General features: G+C 43.8%; 3 protein-coding genes across 3 annotated transcripts in view; 1 reads left to right on the top strand and 2 right to left on the bottom strand.

The window, feature by feature from the left end:
• Positions 1 to 9,795, bottom strand: part of ttc7a (tetratricopeptide repeat domain 7A) — a 77,105-nt gene extending 67,310 nt beyond the window's left edge. Inside the window, exons 1-4 of the mRNA XM_023963404.2 lie at positions 9,682 to 9,795; positions 8,740 to 8,923; positions 6,016 to 6,179; positions 5,756 to 5,924 (exon numbers count right to left, since the gene is read on the bottom strand). Of these exons, the coding sequence (XP_023819172.1) occupies positions 5,756 to 5,924; positions 6,016 to 6,179; positions 8,740 to 8,923; positions 9,682 to 9,738 (574 nt within the window). The 5' untranslated portion in view covers positions 9,739 to 9,795. The remainder of the gene's footprint in view (positions 1 to 5,755; positions 5,925 to 6,015; positions 6,180 to 8,739; positions 8,924 to 9,681) is intronic.
• A 433-nt stretch (positions 9,796 to 10,228) lies between these two features.
• mcfd2 (multiple coagulation factor deficiency 2, ER cargo receptor complex subunit) lies at positions 10,229 to 12,326 on the top strand. The gene is made up of 4 exons (XM_004076926.4): positions 10,229 to 10,368; positions 10,854 to 11,036; positions 11,113 to 11,272; positions 11,335 to 12,326. Exons 2-4 carry the CDS (start codon positions 10,855 to 10,857, stop codon positions 11,464 to 11,466), a joined length of 474 nt encoding a protein of 157 aa, XP_004076974.1. The 5' UTR covers positions 10,229 to 10,368; position 10,854; the 3' UTR covers positions 11,467 to 12,326.
• A 2,175-nt stretch (positions 12,327 to 14,501) lies between these two features.
• prop1 (PROP paired-like homeobox 1) lies at positions 14,502 to 17,792 on the bottom strand. The gene is made up of 3 exons (XM_004076925.5): positions 17,572 to 17,792; positions 16,816 to 17,045; positions 14,502 to 14,913 (listed from the first exon to the last, which is right to left on the bottom strand). Exons 1-3 carry the CDS (start codon positions 17,663 to 17,665, stop codon positions 14,548 to 14,550), a joined length of 690 nt encoding a protein of 229 aa, XP_004076973.1. The 5' UTR covers positions 17,666 to 17,792; the 3' UTR covers positions 14,502 to 14,547.
• Positions 17,793 to 19,285: the final 1,493 nt, after the last annotated feature.

Genomic DNA, 19,285 nt, shown 5'->3' with positions numbered 1-19,285 from the left:
ACCCTCAGTGCCCCACTCTGTCCTCCTTGATTTTCAATGGGAGAGAATTAAAAACAAACAAAGGAAATCTACATCTGACAGTTATTGCAAGAAAACGATATCCTGCTGCAGAAGAATGAGGTCATATCCTTTTATCAGGAAGTGGGGAGTTAATGGTATAATGATGATGAGGGAAACCAGATTATGAGAGGCATCGTTTTCTGTGATTGGGATTTTTGCCCTTTAAAATGCTTCTGATTTTTCATAACTGGGATTTATGTTGTTTATTCTTTTTTTTTACATGCAGTCACTGTTGGTTTTTCTCTTTTTTTCTTTTTCTTGCAAGTTTAAACCTTCATGTATTTCACACGTAGATCCGCGGAGACAGAGACACAGAGGAGCCGCATTTGGACATTTTCCTCTTTCAGAACTGACGTGAAAAACTAATAACAGCTCGGAGAGGTCAGCTTTCCAATCAAACTGATGTTTTCCAGCTTCTCTCCATTTGCTTCCACAGACTGGATTTCCCAGCTCATCCCCATAAAAGGTCATTCTGATTTCAGCGATCGTTCCCGGCAAAAGGATGAGGAGTTCCGTTTGTTCTGCGGTCTTTGAACGCAGCCTTCGCTTCAGCCCTACTGTGGGTTCATGCTGGGAGTTCAGAATAGCACAGCTGCAAACGGCTCTAAACAAAGATAAGATTCAGATCTGATGAGTCCTTTTAAGGCGTAACCAGAGAAAGCTGAAGCTCAAAGTCGTCTCACAGCGCCGCCATGATTCTGACAGGAAAACAAGTGAAACAACAGCATTGTGTTTACGACTGTTTCGTAAAACACAATGGAGAGGTCCACAGTCAACATACATGCACTGAATGCACCTCCTCATTTAACTGATGTCCACCTCTATTGCTCTCATCTGACTCTTAATACGTCAAAGTCGTCTGTTATGATTTATTTAGAGAAACTATAATTCCTTTATAAATACAGCATTGAAATATAAAGAGTAAATAGCTTTTTTTCATTCATTTTTCTGTTTTACTTTAGACGAAGGCACACATGATTTCTTAAAAATGAGTCACCATGCGCAGCCCAATCTGTTGACTAAACACTAACATTCATGCAGAGCAGTGTTGTATTTTCTTGGCTTTGCTGCTCCTTCTGACTTCTACTCAGTGAGAAATGGGCCAAGACTGCACAATCCTGGTCAAACAGAACCATAACATCCAAGCACCAAACAGATGAGAGGCATAGACACTCGATTGGATGGAACCTAGACCAGAGGCGGGCAATCTTATCGACTTGTGGGCCACAAAGGGTTCTAAAATTTAATAGAAGGGCCGAACCGGGAGCAGATGCCTGGAGTGTTTTGAATGACATGGAATCTGGATGAAAACATTTTGATAGAAAATTATAATTTATTTTAGAGAGTCAATTGCACCCATGGTTTCATATAAAACAAAAACTTGGAGAAATGCTGCGTTCATGTGGTGTTTGTATGATAGGAAGAATGAAAAACAGCTAATCTTCCAACACCACATGGATGCTAAAGCAGGGGGCCCCAAACTTTTTGTTTGAGGGCCACATAACTTTTTTCTTCTCTGGTGTAACTGATTTTAAACATCTTTAGTCTTTCTTTTATTGTGAAGCACTTTGGTACCCTTGAAAGAGTTCATTCATTCATTCATTGATTCATTGATTCATTGATTCATTCATTCATTCATTCATTCACTCATTCATTCATTTATTCATTCACTCATGATCCTTTTAATAAAATAAACAAAACAATTTATTAAATAAAAAACTAGTGCAGTGTTCCCTCGTTTATTGCAGGGTTTTTTAAAAGTAACCCGGGATCAATGAACTCCACTGAGACAGATGTTTTATTGCAGAAGCATCTCCTCACTTCACACTTTCTACACTTTTCTCAATCAGACATTTTCAGGCTTTTCCCTCTTGTTTGAATTCTCAAAATTCAAATTTTCATAGAAATTTTAGATTGAAAACAACGTTCTGATCGCGATCAAAGAATTCTGTAGATCTGAAGAGCAGTGGGTTTCTGTACAGGAGACACAGAGATTGATTGACAAGGTCTCCATCCAATCAGGACACAGAACAGAGTGCATTGTGTGAAAAAAAAGCAGCATAATCGCTCTACGAAGGAGAAAGGAAACATTGTTTTCTGTTCTATTTGACAGGGATTTTTCATTTCGGGGAGCGGACTGTAGAACGGTTTCTGTTTTGTTTGTTTTCTTAACTTGTTCTGTCCAACAACTGAGCAAACAGATGAGGGCTGAAGACCTTTTGTGTTGGACAGGTTTTACTATTACAATAAGGGGTTGTGTATAGGGTTGTGCCGATGGACGATATCATCGTCCATCGTGATGGGTGACTGACATCCCGATGGAGAGACCACCATCGTGATGCCACGCCCCCGCCACGTTGCGCGTCGACACCATAAGCCGCGGTTACATGTACAAAATATCTTGATGGGATCAATGGTCGGATTAGAATCCAACCGTGTACATGGGCCCAGAAAAATGTTTTCAGAATATAAAAACGTTCACTAAAGTCACACTTTCCGTCGGAATAAATCATCCGCACATGCGCAGTAGGGTTTGAAAACCGGAAGGATAAGCCGAGCGGCTTTTTTTCCCCAAACTTTATTGAATGTAACAATTCAATACAAAGCAATGTATAAACAGCGCCGAGCGGCTATATACATTGACATGTCAGCTCGGTAAAATACGAGACGATCTTCTAAACGTGCCTTTAATAATGTTACGGTTATTATGAAACACCTGTTCGCTCATCATTTGAATTTTAATCCGTGTGGTCAGTGCTTTTTCTGAACAAAGCCAGGATTAGCAGTATGCTAACACGGGCTAACAACATTAGCTTTGGGTGGTGCTGCTTGTTGGCTGCACGTAAACATGTAAGAATAACATCAGCCTTTATTTAGTCGGGACACGACTGGAAACACAAATCCGCGTGATTGTTTGAAGGTTTTCTAAGGACTGAGCGACTGTGTGCTGATGATCCGAGCTGTGCTCAGACACACACTTTTAGACCCGGTTCTGAGTTCGGTTGTTTGTACCCCTAGAGCTGCGGGACGGATCGCAGTCTTCAAATCTCCCACATACCGCTCATGTAGCAAAGCACCCCCCCCCCCTTCCCCTCAAACACAAAGCTGTTAGTCCGCGCTCCGCCGGTCCACTTTTACTTTTTTTGTTAAAGTCACTTCCCTCAGTTTATACTGGGTCATCGTGGATTAGTCATTAGTTGGGAAATAAAATGAAAAAAGCAAAAAAACGAATAGCAGTTATATAAGAACGAAAAATGTAAAAATACCCCCCCCCCCTCCCCCCCGACGATGTCATCGTCCATCCCGATGGTTGACAGCAAACATCGTCAACGGCTAATTTAAGGGACATCGCCCAACCCTAGTTGTGTATGTTCGGATAGCCAGGGTGTATATTTGGATAAACCCCTTTTGGTTTTGTTTTCTGCCCTTTTATTATTCTTTATCTATTTTTTACATTTTAAATACATTTTCTCTCTCTCAGAGAGGAGAAAAGTGAGAAAGAGGGGGAGGGGAGGGGGTATGGTAGATCTGCTGGACAGACAAGTATTACATCCAAGAGTGAAATTCTGACACTAAGGTGAGCAGAACATATCTGTCCATCAACACTGTGGGTTAGGAGGAGGGAAAAAGCAGACAGGGAGCAGTGTGACAGTGTGCACGTGAGGGTGGAGATGCATGCACGCTGCCGAAGTGAACCATCTGATTATTTGGGGAATCAGATCCTTCCCAGCCAGACCAGGAGAGAGGGGGCAGGAGACCCCCGGACCCCCACCGGGGAGCATTGGCGACCCCGTCGTCAGGGCCCCAAAACCACAGGACAGGCCCGCTCCGGGTTGGCAGCCATTGGGGCCACTGGGCACTGGGCACCGAAACGCTGGCCAAGGATGGAGCCAGAACCCAGAGGGCCCAGGAGCAGCACACCATCCAGCCGGAGCCTCGTCACCGCTGGCCAGCCCCCGGCGCCCGACCCAAGCAGCCCAAAGATCAGGATCCCACCTTTGTATTGTGGTGTGGGTGTGTAGTGTGTGTGCTGCAGGTAAAATAGGAGATCTCCAGTGGGGTGACGGGCCCCAGTGCTGCCCAGCACCCCGGGGGGTGGGGGGTCACCCCCCGGGAAGCCAATTAGCTCTCTGAAACAAGAGTTTGATCAACATCCACAAAATTCATCCCATTTGAGAGTATTTGATGCACGAGAAGCACTTAAGTGTCTTCCCATAGAGCCACAGAGCTTCCCAGTTTAACACCTAACCAACCAGGACCCATCAGGGGGAACGACTTGCTGTCGTGTTTTTAGGTTGTCCCTGCCCGCTACCGGATCTGCCCCTCTACACGCCGTACAGAGAGAACTAACAGAAACAGAGTCAAACATGACGGTGGTTGGGATGTTTGTGGCAGATTTGCTTTCTCAGGACCTCCATAAACTGAGTGATTAAATCTTGAATTCTAAGCTCAATCAAACTGTTCCACCATTTGTGAATGACCTCAATCTCAAAAGATAACTGGCTAACAATAAAAACATGACGGTTTTGGGTTCACTCTAAATCTGATTAGACTTCCATTTCATGGTTTGAAAAGCTGGAAAATCATCGGTATTTAAAGCTATGACTCTAGGAAAAGCGTAGCAAAATTCTAAAAGTGTGTTAATTTAAATTGTTCCAAAAACAACAGCTGAAGCACAGAGAAGGATTTGCTTTGATACAAACATTAATGTGAAAAATCTTTGATTGTTTTTGTTCTAAATGAAAAAATGTGGTTCCCCTCAGCTGCTGTTACATGACCACACACTTGGTAAACAAACGACAAAGTGACTTCTGTTCCTAAAACTGTTGCACTGAATTATTTCAGACAGAAGTCCCCCTCAGATGTGAAGCATGGTGCTGTCATGCAACACATTTTTTGTGCAAATAAAATTAACCATGGCCTGTTATAAATGAACCACATTAACCCTTGTGCTATCCCAGGCACTTTAACATTGGGAGTTGGGTCATCTAGACCCACTAGACAGTGCGCTGAACCTTTTTTCTTCAATGATTTGTGATCTTCACTGGTGTCCATGGATTACATGAAATCTTTCCACCTTTATCCACCTTTGTCATGGTAGGGAGAACACGTCAATGTAAGGGTGGGGTCACCTAAGATAGCGAAACAGTGATACTTTAACAGCCATAGTAAAGCAGCCGTCAAACTGCTTTTCCAGATCTGCTTTTTTCCTCATTTTCAGTCCCAGACCAGCTTCAAATGGACTTTATGAAAATTCCAGGTGTCTCCATGAACTTTGACATCATGTTTCTAATTCACCCTTTGCGTTTTAAAAGAGGCTTCACCATTGACAAACAGCATAAAGGAGATATATTCAAAATAAACTATTTATGATTTATCTCCTCTTAATTTCTCTAAATCTGATCCAACTCGTGAGATCTACTGTCCTGCTTGTCTTCCGGTCATTCCTGCTCTCTCCACCACTGATCAAATGATCGCAGGTTCTCTACACTGCAAAAACAAGCCCCTCAAACTCCAATTATTTTGCTATTGAAGAACCTTGTTGATAAGAGTATTTTTCATGCAAAATAGAAAATCTTTTTGCTTCAGATTCAGTTCTTGTGGTGCAGAGGTTCAGTAGTGAGTACAACAGCTGGAGTAGGCGACTCGGGCCTCTCTGACTTTAGAGGAGGCTAATACGTTGAGACGTGCGTACCTTTGATGACGAACGCCTCTGCCAGCAGGCGGAGGTGGTAAGTGGGCTGATCGTCCTGTGTCAGCTCTTCGAGGCCCACCCGGGCGCACATGCCCTGAGCGTCCCGATAGCGACCCTGCGCGTAGTGCACCTTTGCCATCAGCAGCAGCGCCTCATTCAAATATCTGGGCTGCAAAGCAACAGCCGAAAAACAACAGACAGCTCAGTAAAGTGACATGAAACAGCTTTACAGTGAGATGAGTCCTAAAAACTGGACTGACAGTGAGACGACCCCGGCTCAGGACGGCGTTTAGATAGCCTTTCGCTTTGGACAGTCGGGGTTGAGTGTTCTCCATCAAAGGCGTGGACTTTCTTAAGAGATCCATGTTTTCCAGCAAGCACTCCTCCAGCAGGGCTTCAGCCATCAACAGCGTCCCATAATCATCTGAGGAGACATTTCAAAACCTTCAAATCAAATGAACTTGCAGGAGAAGTCAGGTTGTCAAGCTTTAAACTTGTCTCAAAGAGCTTTTGAGCTTCCTCCCGTCCTTCAGAGATACGTTACATGAATGTAAAAGTGGCTCTGTTCTGTCAGGATCTTCAGATTGCTTCTACACGAATCCACCCTCTCCATGAAATGCTTCCTGTTTAGCTTGATTTTCTCTGTTCGTGTGTTCTCATGCCAACTTTTGGAGCTGTGTTTAATGCACCGACACAGCTTCTCCTTCATTTTCTCTGCACGGCCGAGGCCAAGCCTATCACAGCAGGGAGGAAAACCGTCCCCAATCACAGAATCCGTTTGAAGGCCTCCGAGGCCGAACACAGGAAACGCTCGGTGTCGTGCACTCAAAGAACTGTGACTTTCTGAGAGATAAAAAAAAAACTTTAGCTGGTTTTATAAACTGCAGTCATAAGAACACTGCTCTATTGACCGTAAGTTAGGCTGTTAAAACGGTTTTTTAACCAAACCTTTGTTTTAGGAAGTCACCTGAGTTACACACAGATCCTTTTCATTTGAGTTCACATCTTTTTTTTTTAGTCTGCAGTACAATTTTTTTTTAACATTTTGGGAGAACCAGGACTGCAATCAGCATTGACATAAATTAGATACAAATTTGAGATGTTAATTTACCTTGATTTATTCTTAAAGTTTCTGTTTTGTGTTCTTCAAAAGTAAAAATGTAAAAATATATACATCTAGTTATTGGAAGGAATGCAATGTATGTATAGAGAAACCTGTACAGAAGCAGTCGACCCTCCTCCTCTTCCTACTTCTCAATGGAGATTTTAGTTGTGGGAACAACTAAAAAAAACAGCACTAGCGAAAATAAAAACGCCAGAAAACCATTAAAAGAATCACACAAAAGAACTGGAGGACTCAGCAGAGACTCTGAAATCCACGCTTCTTGCAAATGTTGCAGCAGGTCATTCATTCCCACCGCCATCAGACGGCACGACTCCTCGGTATGACCACATCATCAAAAAGATGTGCACAATATTTATCTAACTATTATATATTTTGTTTGTTTGATCTGATATTTGGTGAGCTGTAATTGTACTATCATCTGTTTTTTCTTTGAGTGAATTTCTTCCTGTGAGATACAGAAAGTTCAATTCAACTCAAATGTTTGGTTCAAAGTTATGCAGCTGTAGTTTGATCCAGCTGCAGTGACATTTGTGTTGAAGGTTGAGCTCTAAATCAAAAACCATTTCAAAGATTTCTGACCTGAGTGCGAGCGTTCAACGCCCAGTTTTGCCGTTTGTTCTTGGGTGTATATTTTTAGCAGCAGGACTAATGTCTACAATGAAATTGGAGTTTTTTCTTAGGTTATTAAATACCTTTAAAAACACATTGGCTTGTTCTGAGTACTAAGGACTGTGCACGACTTGTTCCTGGATGACTTCACCAAGAAATATTGTTATGAAGGGAAAGGTTGGGGATCCAAATCTAAACCTTGGGGCACACCAATTTCATTTCAATTGACCTTTGAGGAAAGATGATTATTTTTGCAAAGATTTTCAGTCAGAAATCCCTTATGTCCGTAAAAAAAAGGTGAAAAGGGGACTCTACTTTAATGTTGGAGACAGAAACAGTTGTTTGTTTTAAAGGGGAGTCTGTTTGAATCTTCTTGCTTTTGCAGCATCACATTCTTCTGTCCCTATAAGACCTTCATGTGTGATGCATCATGTTCGCTGTAAAATCATCAGTTATTCCACCGGGACGCATTTGCAAACAAAGGAACAGCTGCTCAGCTGTAGCGCCCCTGAACAGGCTGCTGCTTCATACAGGTGTTGGGGGGGGGGGGGCAGGTGAGTTACTGACTCAGCTACGGAAAGCTTCAGGAGGCAGGAGGAGTGACATGTGTGTTTGTGTGTTTGGAAAGATCTCAGGAGGACGCGTGTCACCTTTGGATTATGCGCAGACACTTTCCTTGTGTCTATTGTAAACCTAGAGGGAGGGGCCCTTTACTATGTGTGTGTGTGTGTGGGGGGGGGGGGGGGGGGGGGGCTGGCGGTCTCTGATCCACTGGCAGAACTTTCCTCCACTTCCCTGGTGTTTTTATTTTTATATTTTTATAAACGCATCTGTTCATAAGAGATCTGACTACTGCTCCTGCTGCAGGGGTCCAAAGTCCAGCCGGAACGCTGTTAACTTTGACCTCTGCTGCTCTGAAGAACACTTCTGACTTTATTCAACTTCTTATCAGGGTTTCAACTTGTCGAACACCGTTTAAAAAGTTAACTTTCTATGATTTTGGTCTGATTCCGGAACCTATCCGCGGCTATCAGTCCACTTTACGCGTCCAAACAAAACTTTTCTGTCTGTGGAAACAACTTCCTGAAAGTTTCAGTATAACTAAATGTTTTTTTAAAAAAAGCTCCAGCTTAATCCTGGAAAGTTTTTAATGACTCATCTGAATATAACAAGAGTAGACTTGACAGTTGGAAACATTAAAACTGTGGACACATTGAAGGTTGTTCTCCACTCCACCATCATCACTCACCGTCCTCGTGGATCCGAGCCCCGTGCATCTGCTCCACCATCGACAGCAGTTTGCCCCACTGGCATTCAGCCCTGTAGCGCTCCAGCTCCGGCTCCAGGCGCACCGGGGTGAAGGAGACCCGGGATGCCATCGCAGCTCGGTCCCTGTGACTGTACTCCCCAGACACGATGGGAGTGACTGCCGACTACCGGGAGAAACACGCGCGTAAAGATAGGGGTGGGGGTGGGGGTCATCACGGTGTGCAGACAGAGAAGCGCATCAAACCATCATTATTATTATTATTATTATTATTATTATTATTATTATTATTATTATTATGCAGATGACCTCTGTTCCTGAATCGGTGTGTTTGGTGTTTGGAGAGCTTCTAAGCAGACTGCTCTTAGGCCTGTCCCTAATCTTTTCCTCGTTATCACTAACTGGATCAGGTACAGCAAGGCTTAAGAAACAAACAGCGATGCAGACAAAGCCTCTGCAGCTCAGCTGAATCAGGTTAGATTTCAGAAAGGACCTTCATAATCCCTCCTTGCTTCTGTTTATTTATCTTTTTAATGCCCAATTTTCTAAATGGGTTCACTGAAGGGGTAAAAACCTCTATTTGCAATTTCTTGGCTTGATTTGTTCAGGAAAATTGACAGGTTGATGCTGAATAACCCCCCGGTTTTTGGCTTGGCTACAGAATGATACATCTGTAAATCACAAGAGTCTCTCACGTGTAAAAATACAGTTTATGCAGCACAAGACAATTCTTTTCAGAATAAATAACAAGGGTGGGATCAAAACTGCAATCAATCACAAGAAAGGAGGGAATCTCACTCTAATCCGCCAACATTTGGATGAATATTCGATTTTAAATCACTATAAGGGGATAACACGAGGAGAAAGCTGCTGTTATTTACTACTGAGAGTCTAAATCTGCTATTCTAAAACACTGAAAGAAACCTCCAGCCTCCTGAAAAGAGATTTGGCGGAATCGTTTTCTTTCTGGAAAGTTGACATTTGCTGAACATGAACACACGCGTGTCCTTCTCAGAAAACGCTCAGGATTCAACAGCTGAGCAGCGGAGACACGCCCCCTGCTGACGCAACAACGGTGTTCCCTTCAATTACTTTCAAAGGTGTATTTAAATATACAAATATGTGATATAACAATCACGATATTTTTAAACAAATAAAAACACACACATTATGTCGTAAACTACGAGGAGAAATTTTTTTTGCTCACAAGTGATTTCAAACTTTCTCAAGAGAATTCTCGACCCCAACGGCATTTCCGGTTGTCAGAATATCGAATGGTCTGTAAATGTAAGGTTCAAATGTGTTTAATATTATGTAGTTTTACTAAACCTCATCTATACAAACCAAGTTTTACTCTTAAATATAAATGACAAAGTATATATACTTTTTTCTTTTTTTTGTCATTGAAGCACGTTCACCAACATGTCCACACTGGTTGGGAGAGTTATCTTGTTTCAATTGTTTCATCTTGGATTGAACTAACCAATCACAAATGAGCTGTCGTGTCCAAAAGAAACTACGGGAAGCCAGTTAGCTCAAAAAAACCCATGACTGCTAACAGTCATCTACAGAGGCAAAAACACGGCGGTTCTCGGAAAAGACATTTAAAAAGTAGGTATTGACCCCCCCGTATTTGATAAACATGTCACACCATATCTTATTTTCGTTTAAACATTTAAAGTGGCACGTAAACGTCGACGTGGCAATAAAATTAGCGTTAAAAAGTTACCATGTTTTTAGCTAGCGTTCATGTTTTGGTATTAAAATACATTCTTACCAACTGTTAATGTTAGTTTCGAGTTGTGTTCACAAAGCTGATTAGGTGTTAGTGGTTTTGTAAAAATGGTTACATACTTTTGAACATATGGTGAAGAATGGATTATTGCATTGTTAGTTTGCATCATTCTGTTTAGCTCCTGCAAAAAAATACAGATCTAAAGCAAAGTATTTGTATCTTTCATTCAGTTTATTGTGTTGGAAGATTATACTGATGAGTGAAAAGTTTGAGGGATAATTCAGTTACAGAATTTGTAAAATAATAACATTTTTAAAAATTCATGTTAAGGTTTTTTCACACATTTCTCATTTTCCATCAGAATGAGAAGCAACAGGTGTGCCCTGCAGATGGGAGGTGCGCTCCTCCTCCTCCTCCTCTCCCCGTTACACGTCCTTTCTCAGGTCCCGCCTTACGAGCAGCAGCCGCCACCGATTGTGGGCAGTGCAGCCCACATACCCAGCCAGCACACGCGTCTGGACAGGAACATGGTCCAGGATCAGGAGTGAGCGTCCTCTCTGCCTGCTCCATGTGACCCCAGTCTGGGTTTGTTCTAACCTCCGCCTTCGTCTGTTTGTTAGCCACATCATGGAGCATTTGGAAGGAGTCATAGACAAACCAGAGAAAGAGATGACGCCGCAGGAGCTGCAGCTGCATTACTTCAAAATGCACGATTATGATGGAAACAACCTGCTGGACGGTCTGGAGCTGGCCACGGCGATCACGCATGTCCACAAAGAGGTAGGAGCTGCGTCTGTCCCACACGAACGGAGACGGCAAAATAAAACGCTCTTTTGTTTCAGGAAAAGGGAGAGCACAGTCAACCCATGAAGGAGGAGGATCTCATTGCTCTGATCGACGACGTTTTAAAAGATGACGACAAAAACAACGACGGGTACATCGATTATGCCGAGTTCGCCAAATCCCTGGAGTAGAGTCCATTTGGTTTAGAGGAGTTGGCAGAAAGGGGAGAAGAGCGTGAAGCTAAAGGGAAGGAGGCCTCCACATTTGTTTTTCTGCCGCTCACGCCTAATAATCAGGGCTGTCTGTAATTCACAAAGCTGGTGACCGTTCATTTGGAGCAGCTGTTGGAGCACAACTCATACCTCTAGAAATTTGATCAACAGATGTGCTGGAACACGTGCCATTTAGCACATCTGTAAAGTCCTGTCAGTCTCGCCAAACTCCCAGCTGCTTTCTACCAAAGTCCAACAGTCAACGTCCCGACAGACTGGCCGCAAAGACGCGCTTGTAACCTAAACTAAAACTGATGCTGCCTCCATCTGCCAGGCTGCTCTAGCATTTACTAAAACACTGTCAAACTGACTGAAGTATTTCCATTTCACATGCAGCCGCTCACATGGAGTTTGAAGCTCAGCATTGTGGACCAAACAAGCTCGTCTGTGAGTCCGGTTCACAGGTTGGTTCGGTGACGACAGAAACGTGGCCTTTACTTGATCCAGATGTGTGAATGAATGAACGGATGAGATGCTTCCACACTGAGCCCGCCCGGCGCCTGTGCAGCCGTCATCCTTTGGCCTCTGAGGTGAAGCAGAGCTGCACTGACGTCACCGTGGTGACGGTAAAGCACTTGAATGTAACTTGTTCGTTTCACACGCTCGCTGCCTTTAAAACACGTCAGGTCAAAGGTTGTTGAATCCATCTGTGACTTCTTCTACAGTGTTTTTCATGTAGATGAGTGCTGTGTTTATTGCCATCCATTGATGATTCTTATGTAAAGATATAATAAATCAAACTCTGGAGTATCAAATAAATCAAAGAGTCTAATTTACAAGCTGTTTTGTCATGTTTTCTTAATTTAACTGAGCAGGGAATTAGAAAACAGATGTTTTTGTGTGTTGAAGTGCATACTCTACTATCCTAATGGTTATTTAATTTTATAATTATGCACAAATCTTCACTATAATCTTAACATGATTTTTTTTTTCTCCAAATTATAAACTAATTTTAAGACCTACTTTTTTTGTTTTTTTACATGGCTGTCGTTCTGGTGATGGAGGACATATTTAGAAAAAATTAAGCTCAAAATTGCATTTCTGAGTATTTCAAGTTATAATTCAGGAGAAAACTAAAATGTATTTTAAGTGATTTTTTTTTTTGTGATTTAGAAAACACGCTGAGCGGGCCACAAGCTCCCAGCTCTGAGCTCTCAGCAGCAGGGAGGGAAAGAGGTGCTTCACACAGCTCAGGGGGTATTTCTAATGAACTAGTGCTGCTCTGCAGAAACTATGTCCTAGATTAAAAACTACAGATTTTTTACTTTGGCTAAAAATGGCATCATAATTAAACACCCAATGGAGATCCTTTTACAATAGGTAAAAAGAATAAACCCATTTGGGAAGCTTATTAGTAAGTCTGTGCACAATTTTGTTCCATTATTTATTGCTAAATTAACACCCCCCCACCTAAAAAGAGTTGTTTGACCCTGTGTCAGTTTGACCCTGTGTCAGTCTGACACAGGGTCAAACGGGATCCATGTCTCTCTTTTTTCTCTTAGGGTGTATTCACACTGGCAAAATCCTTTGTTTCCAGATCGAGTCCCGATTGTTGCGTTTGGTCTGTATTCAGGCTGGGATCAAGCGGAGCGTTCTGCTACCGATCAAAGCTTGTAAACAAAATCACCTGACTAAAGATCTCGTCAGTCATTGGTCAGGAACCACGAGCGCAGGTCTAAAAAGGACCACGACAGACTCTTGTCCTTATCAGGACAGTTAACTTACTGAAACTTTATATGTCGATTATCAGTTTTGAACATCAGGATCAACACATTTTATTTGTTACTTTGGTACGGTGGAGGCCTGCTGCAAGGCAGTAACTGTCAAAGAGACGTGCCGTGTGTGCTTCAACCCTTGTGCTATCCTAGGCACTTTAACATTGGGAGTTGGGTCATCTAGACCCACTAGACAGTGCTCTGAACCTTTTTTCTTCAATGATTTGTGATCTTCACTGGTGTCCATGGATTACATGAAATCTTTTCACCTTTATCCACCTTTGTCATGGTAGGGAGAACACGTCAATGTAAGGGTGGGGTCATCTAAGATAGCACAAGGGTTAAGGAATTACGAGGTAGCTTTTAGGGTGACATCACTGCAGCGCTGGGTGTGCAAAGAGACACAGAAAAGCATGTAAGAAGCGTTTTCAGCTGTGTTAAAATAAATGTTCTAATAAATAAACACTTGGACCCTTTTTTCTGTTTGATAACACGAAAATCGTTGCTTTACATTTGTCTGCAGCTCATCGGTTCCTTCATTCCTACTGTGTTTACGTCGGCTACTGTGGCCGTTTTGGTCCAGTTGTTTGGCTCCGAGGATGGAACCAACAGAGCAAAACGAAGCTCAGTCTGATAGGAAACAAACAGAGACCACCTCCAAAGATGGGTCCAAGAATGGACCCTGGTCCGAGACCGGAAAATATGTTCCAGATTATCGGGGGAAAAGGACTCTGGTTCACTTTCAGCGAACCACATGTTTCCAGTCTGAATACAAACTTAAGTTCACGGAATATTTTAAGGATTTTTTTTTTCAGAACAACAACCAAACATGCTGACTGTAGGGCTGCATGGTGGTGTAGTGGTTCATGGTTTCACCTCACATTGTTTTGAATCCAAGCTTGGACCTTTCTGTGTGGAGTTTGGATGTTCTCCTCACGCATGCGTGAGTTTTCTCCAAGCACTCTGGTTTCCTCCCACAGTCCAAAAACACACTTCATTGGCTGATTGTTGACACTAAATTGTCCCTTAGGTGTGAAAGTGTGTCTTCATGTGGGCCTGCAAACAGACGGATCTCTAAGTAGGAAATAAAACAAGGTCTGTATCTCAGGCCCCACAGGAAGTTGGAACATTTGACGACGACAAGTCAACAGGAACTGGATGTTTTTAGACTTTTTTTCACTGCATTCCTCAGTTGTAATATGGCAGAGAAAGGCTTTATGCTGTGAATAAGCACACAGATTTTCTTTTTTACACTTTTTATTTGAATGCCTTCTTTGGTTGCTGCTCAGTTCCAGTGGGAGGCCGGCTCCAGCGGCTGCATGGGGGCCAGTGAGAACATGGGTGAAGGGAGGTTGCCCCTCAGCGGACCGTACCAGTCATCATGCTGGGCCGCCGCCGGTGGGGGGACACTGGGGCATGGGCACCGGCTGACCGGGCCCGGGTGGCGAGAGTAAGCCCCAGTGGGTAGCATCGGGGACAGATGGGGAATGTGAGGAAGTGGCTGTGAGTAGTACTGTCGAGACATGCCGGACGGCTGGATGTGCATGCCGCCCAGCAGGCCCCTGGGGCCCGACACGACCCCCCCGCGAAGCACCTTTCTGGAAGCCCGTTCCTGCTTGCGCTGTTTGGCTCTTCTGTTCTGAAACCAAACCTGCTGAGACAAGCATGCTTGTTATTGCAGCAAAAATGGAACATTGTGACCAGGAATGAGACCTGAATAGAGACAGAGACTTTGATTTCAATCATTCCTGTCATCCTGAAATGATTTAACTATTATACCATCTGACTGGAGATGGTGGTATACAGTGTTGCAAACCAAAAACAAAAAATGGATAAAAACAAATTCAAAGCAGAAAACACAACAAAACAATCAACTTCACAGTGAAGATGAAGAAAGTACCAATTAGAGGGACAGGACACAGAGAAGGACCCCTGATTTGGCACCGTTTCTGTCTTCCGCATGCACATTTTTATAGAATGTTCTCATTGATATTTCAAGACTTGTAACGTTTTTGCACACATGTAGATGTATCCGTCCTAAAGTCCCATTCCGATCTTCTTTTTGATCTAATGCAACAGCGTTCCCAGTGGTCATTTAAAGAGGACTATGTTGTTTCTAAGAAAATTAAATAAAAAACATGTTGTTTTCTGGGACAAAGTTTGTCTGTTGGCACGGAGTAAGATGACCCCCCCCCCCCCCCCATCTATTTACACTCCCTCCTGCTAACTTACAGCCCCTCAGACCCCTAACCGAACATTACAGATGAAACAAAAATGACAAGCGGTATTGGAGCTATCCAGCCGTCCAGTTTAGATCCAGATTCCAGCTCAGACGAGGAAAAACAAAGACGTACGTGGATCTATATGTCTGACAGTGGATGCTTCAGAATGGACGGAGCAGGAAGCTTGTGGGCCGCCCAGTGTATTTTCTACAATCTTTTTCAAACTATATTTTTTCATCTGCTCCTGATTCACACTGATTTGAATAAAGAAATATTCAGAAAAGCAAGTTTGATGTATCTATGTCCTCCATCATTAGAAAAAGGCCACAAGAACATGTTAAAAACACCCATTTCATCATGAGCCGGGGCAGCTGTGGTGCAGCTGTAGAGCGGTCGACCCATGATCGTAAGATTGCAGGTTTGATTCCCGCCTTGCACGCCCATATGTCGAAGTGTCCTTGGGCAAGACGCTGAACCCCACCTTGCTTCTGGTGGAAGGTTGGCGCCAGTGTTTGGCAGGTGAGCCGCAACCAGTGTGTGAATGTGACTGTGACTATAAAGCGCTGTGGGCCCTCAAAAGAAGGTAGAAAAGCGCTATATAAGTATACGTCATTTACCATTTTACCATCAGAGTGGGTCTGTAAATATTCAGAGAATTACATGGGTATACAAAGCTCTTGGAATTCCAAAAAAGAGAAGCTGAGGTCTGCTGTTACGGAGCTCCAAAAATGCTTGGATGCATGTTGCACGTTTGTTCATTGGTGTCCAACTGACTACTTCAAGAAAAGTGTTAAAGAAAGTGACATTTTACATCATTTTTTAATTTCATTTTGGTCCAGAAGTGATCAGTAAATGAATATTCATAGTGTATCACCTGATGATCACTTCTGGACCAAACTCCAGCGGAACCAGAACCATTTGACCTTACCTTTTGGCTACTTAATTGGCAGTTTTTGAAACACTCGGAAAATATTGACTTATTAGAATGATCTGGCCTGAAAAGTGGATCACAGCTGTGTCAAATATTGAATTTTGACCTCTTTGTGGAACCCCTCTGTTCTGACTTGGCCCTTTATACACGAATTGAGTTGAATTAACCCTTGTGCTATCCTAGGCACTTTAACATTGGGAGTTGGGTCATCTAGACCCACTAGACAGAGCTCTGAACCTTTTTTCTTCAATGATTTGTGATCTTCACTGGTGTCCATGGATTACATGAAATCTTTCCACCTTTATCCACCTTTGTCATGGTAGGGAGTACACGTCAATGTAAGGGTGGGGTCATCTAAGATAGCACAAGGGTTAAAGCATAATGTGCTGAAGGCCCCCACCTGTATGCGTGCCTCGTTGAGTTTGGTGATGCGAGCCAGCTCCTCTCTGCAGTAGATGTCAGGGTACTGGTTCTGCCCGAAGGCCCGTTCCAGCTGCTCCAGCTGCTTGTGGCTGAAGGTGGTGCGGTGGCGCCGTCTGGCCGGGGAGGGGTAGGTCCTCTGTCGCCTGGTCATTCCCGCCGCCATGGAGGTCTCTCCCATAGCCCCTTTCCGTGCCGACTCTCTAACATCTGCTTTCAGGAGAAAAAGACCTAAAAAAAGAGCCTTTGTGTGGAAAAGGCCTAAGCAGACAATACTCATTCTCCTGTTTCCTCTCTTCTTCTTGAACTTGGAAGAATGCAAATTACCAATGACCGTCCAAAATAAAAAAAAGAGGGATTACACCGACTTTCTGGTTCCCACTGTCATAAGCAACCTGAGAGCCACAGAGCTTTAGTTGCTGAACTCAAGCTCGTGAGAAAAAGATACCAGAAACTGGAGGGATTTGACCGAGATTACCTGCACACTCTAACAAAGTGACCAATTCGTCCAGCCTGGCTGCTCTGACCCTGGGCCCAGTGTTAGAAAAATATATATAATGATTTTATTTGTGTTTTATCAGCAAATATATTAACCTACAGTCTTTGTATGCTCTTTAAAAATGGGGTGTGAACACCAGAATCTCTAGAAGACACTCCAGAGTTTAAAAGGTCACTGAAACAGTAAGTTAAAGACTAAATCAAATTTTTGTCATGGTTGTGGTGTTTGTGGACTCACCTGCACTGGAGCTGACGGTTGCCATGTCTGCGTAAACTTCTGTGTAGTCCTGCAGATTTGTCGCAGCATCCCCCGCCGCCTTCACCTGTGCCATCTCCGCAGGTGTGTGGCCGCTCAGGTACGCAGCTAAATGCTGGGCTGCATGTCCCACCCATCTCAGTGGGGGTGGACGGTAAACTTGCTGCACAATGACCCCTAACACTCTTGGTGGTTCAATTCCCTTGGATTCGTCTGGTAGGACGTTGGTTCATTTTGAATCAAAGGTGGAAGACTTTTTTCGCTCACAGTTTGCGGGATTTGCAAAACATATGCAGTTTAGTTTGAGTTTCCAAGTATGTTGAGAAATAAAAAACAAGCAAAACTGTAGCATCAAGTTTGGGAGTTTTAGTGTTTTTTGTCCCTTTCAGAAAGTGTGGTGCTGCTTCTGTCCACCAGGTGGCGCTCCAAACCATCCAGGGTCTGTGAAAAGTCTTTTGAGAGAAGCAGAGGGCTTCAGTTTGAAGAAGGCCCACAGTTTTCCACAAACCGTGGTTGTGTCAGATGGCTTAACTCTGCTGTGACCTTCCAGGACCTTCTACCTGCAGTTCCCATGATGCTAAAATCAGAGCGGGCCGGGCAGAGCCACGGGACAGCGACTTACCATGCACTATGTTTGCTGAACAATGCTAATTGCTGGTGTCAGCTCCTATGTAGTGGGAGTAATGTGTGCGCGCCTCACAACTGCAGGAGGGGGGTTGCACTCATTTAATGCATCATTCTAGGGAACGTCTCTTTTTTTGCGTAACGTTAAAAACCATTTGACCCGGAAGCAGTGGTGGAAGCTCCGCCGTGCAGCTGGAGAGTTTCCAGGAAAGAGCGGCAGACAAAATGCAGTGATTCAGTGACCCACTGAGGCAGTGAGGCTCTGTCTGACGTATCGGCTTTCGGGTTGACTCGACAAACAACCCTGCAGACCAAAGCAGACTCTCCTGCAGGTCTGTGCAGAAAGTCCCTTGCTTTGTTTTGGCTTCTAATTTGATTCCTTGTGACATGCAGTCTGTGACGGCCAAATGTCCTGAAAGAGCCTCCGTTCCGCCTGTGTTGTGTGTATTTGCGTGTTGCCAAATTCTCCTCACCTCCCACATTCTGCTCACATGTTTCCTGTCCCAGACAACAAACGGGCCCAGCCGCAGTCGCCCCCCGCCCTCCACGAGGAACCCAGCCCATCTCTGGGTTCTGCTTGTCTCGGTGTCACATTTTGGTTTGTGAGCTGTATATGTGGCTAAAGCCTTAGCAACGACTGGCCTTACGGGTGGATGTGGGCTGTCTGCGGGTGAAAAAATGGCCAAATCTTTACGGCGCATGCAGATAGCCTGCTGTGAACCCATAAGGTAAAAATGTTGGTGCTCATGTTTATCTTCAGGTATGCTATGGGTGTCAGGTTGCAGTGAACATGAAGACACGTGTGGAAGGGGGAAGTAGGTGAGACGCAGGCATGTCATACGGATCTCAATAAGGAGCCCGTAAATGCTCCTCACTAATAACTAAAGAGCTGCATAAAGGACGTGATGCGTGCGTGAAATGTACATTATCCTGACAAATACTTCACGGTACACTTACCGCACGGACAACAATCCTACGTTCCATTTTCATGCCGTGGACACACGGCAACAACGAGTCACCTTTCATGATATGACGAGAGTTCAGAGTGACCCAAATGCTGGAACCCGGAAGG

This window comes from Oryzias latipes, chromosome 15, assembly GCF_053564925.1.
Source record: "Oryzias latipes strain Hd-rR chromosome 15, Olatipes_Hd-rR_3.1".
NCBI lineage: Eukaryota > Metazoa > Chordata > Actinopteri > Beloniformes > Adrianichthyidae > Oryzias > Oryzias latipes.
The sequence above is the reverse complement of the archived record's forward strand: the minus strand, read 5'-3'. Positions and strand labels throughout refer to the sequence as shown.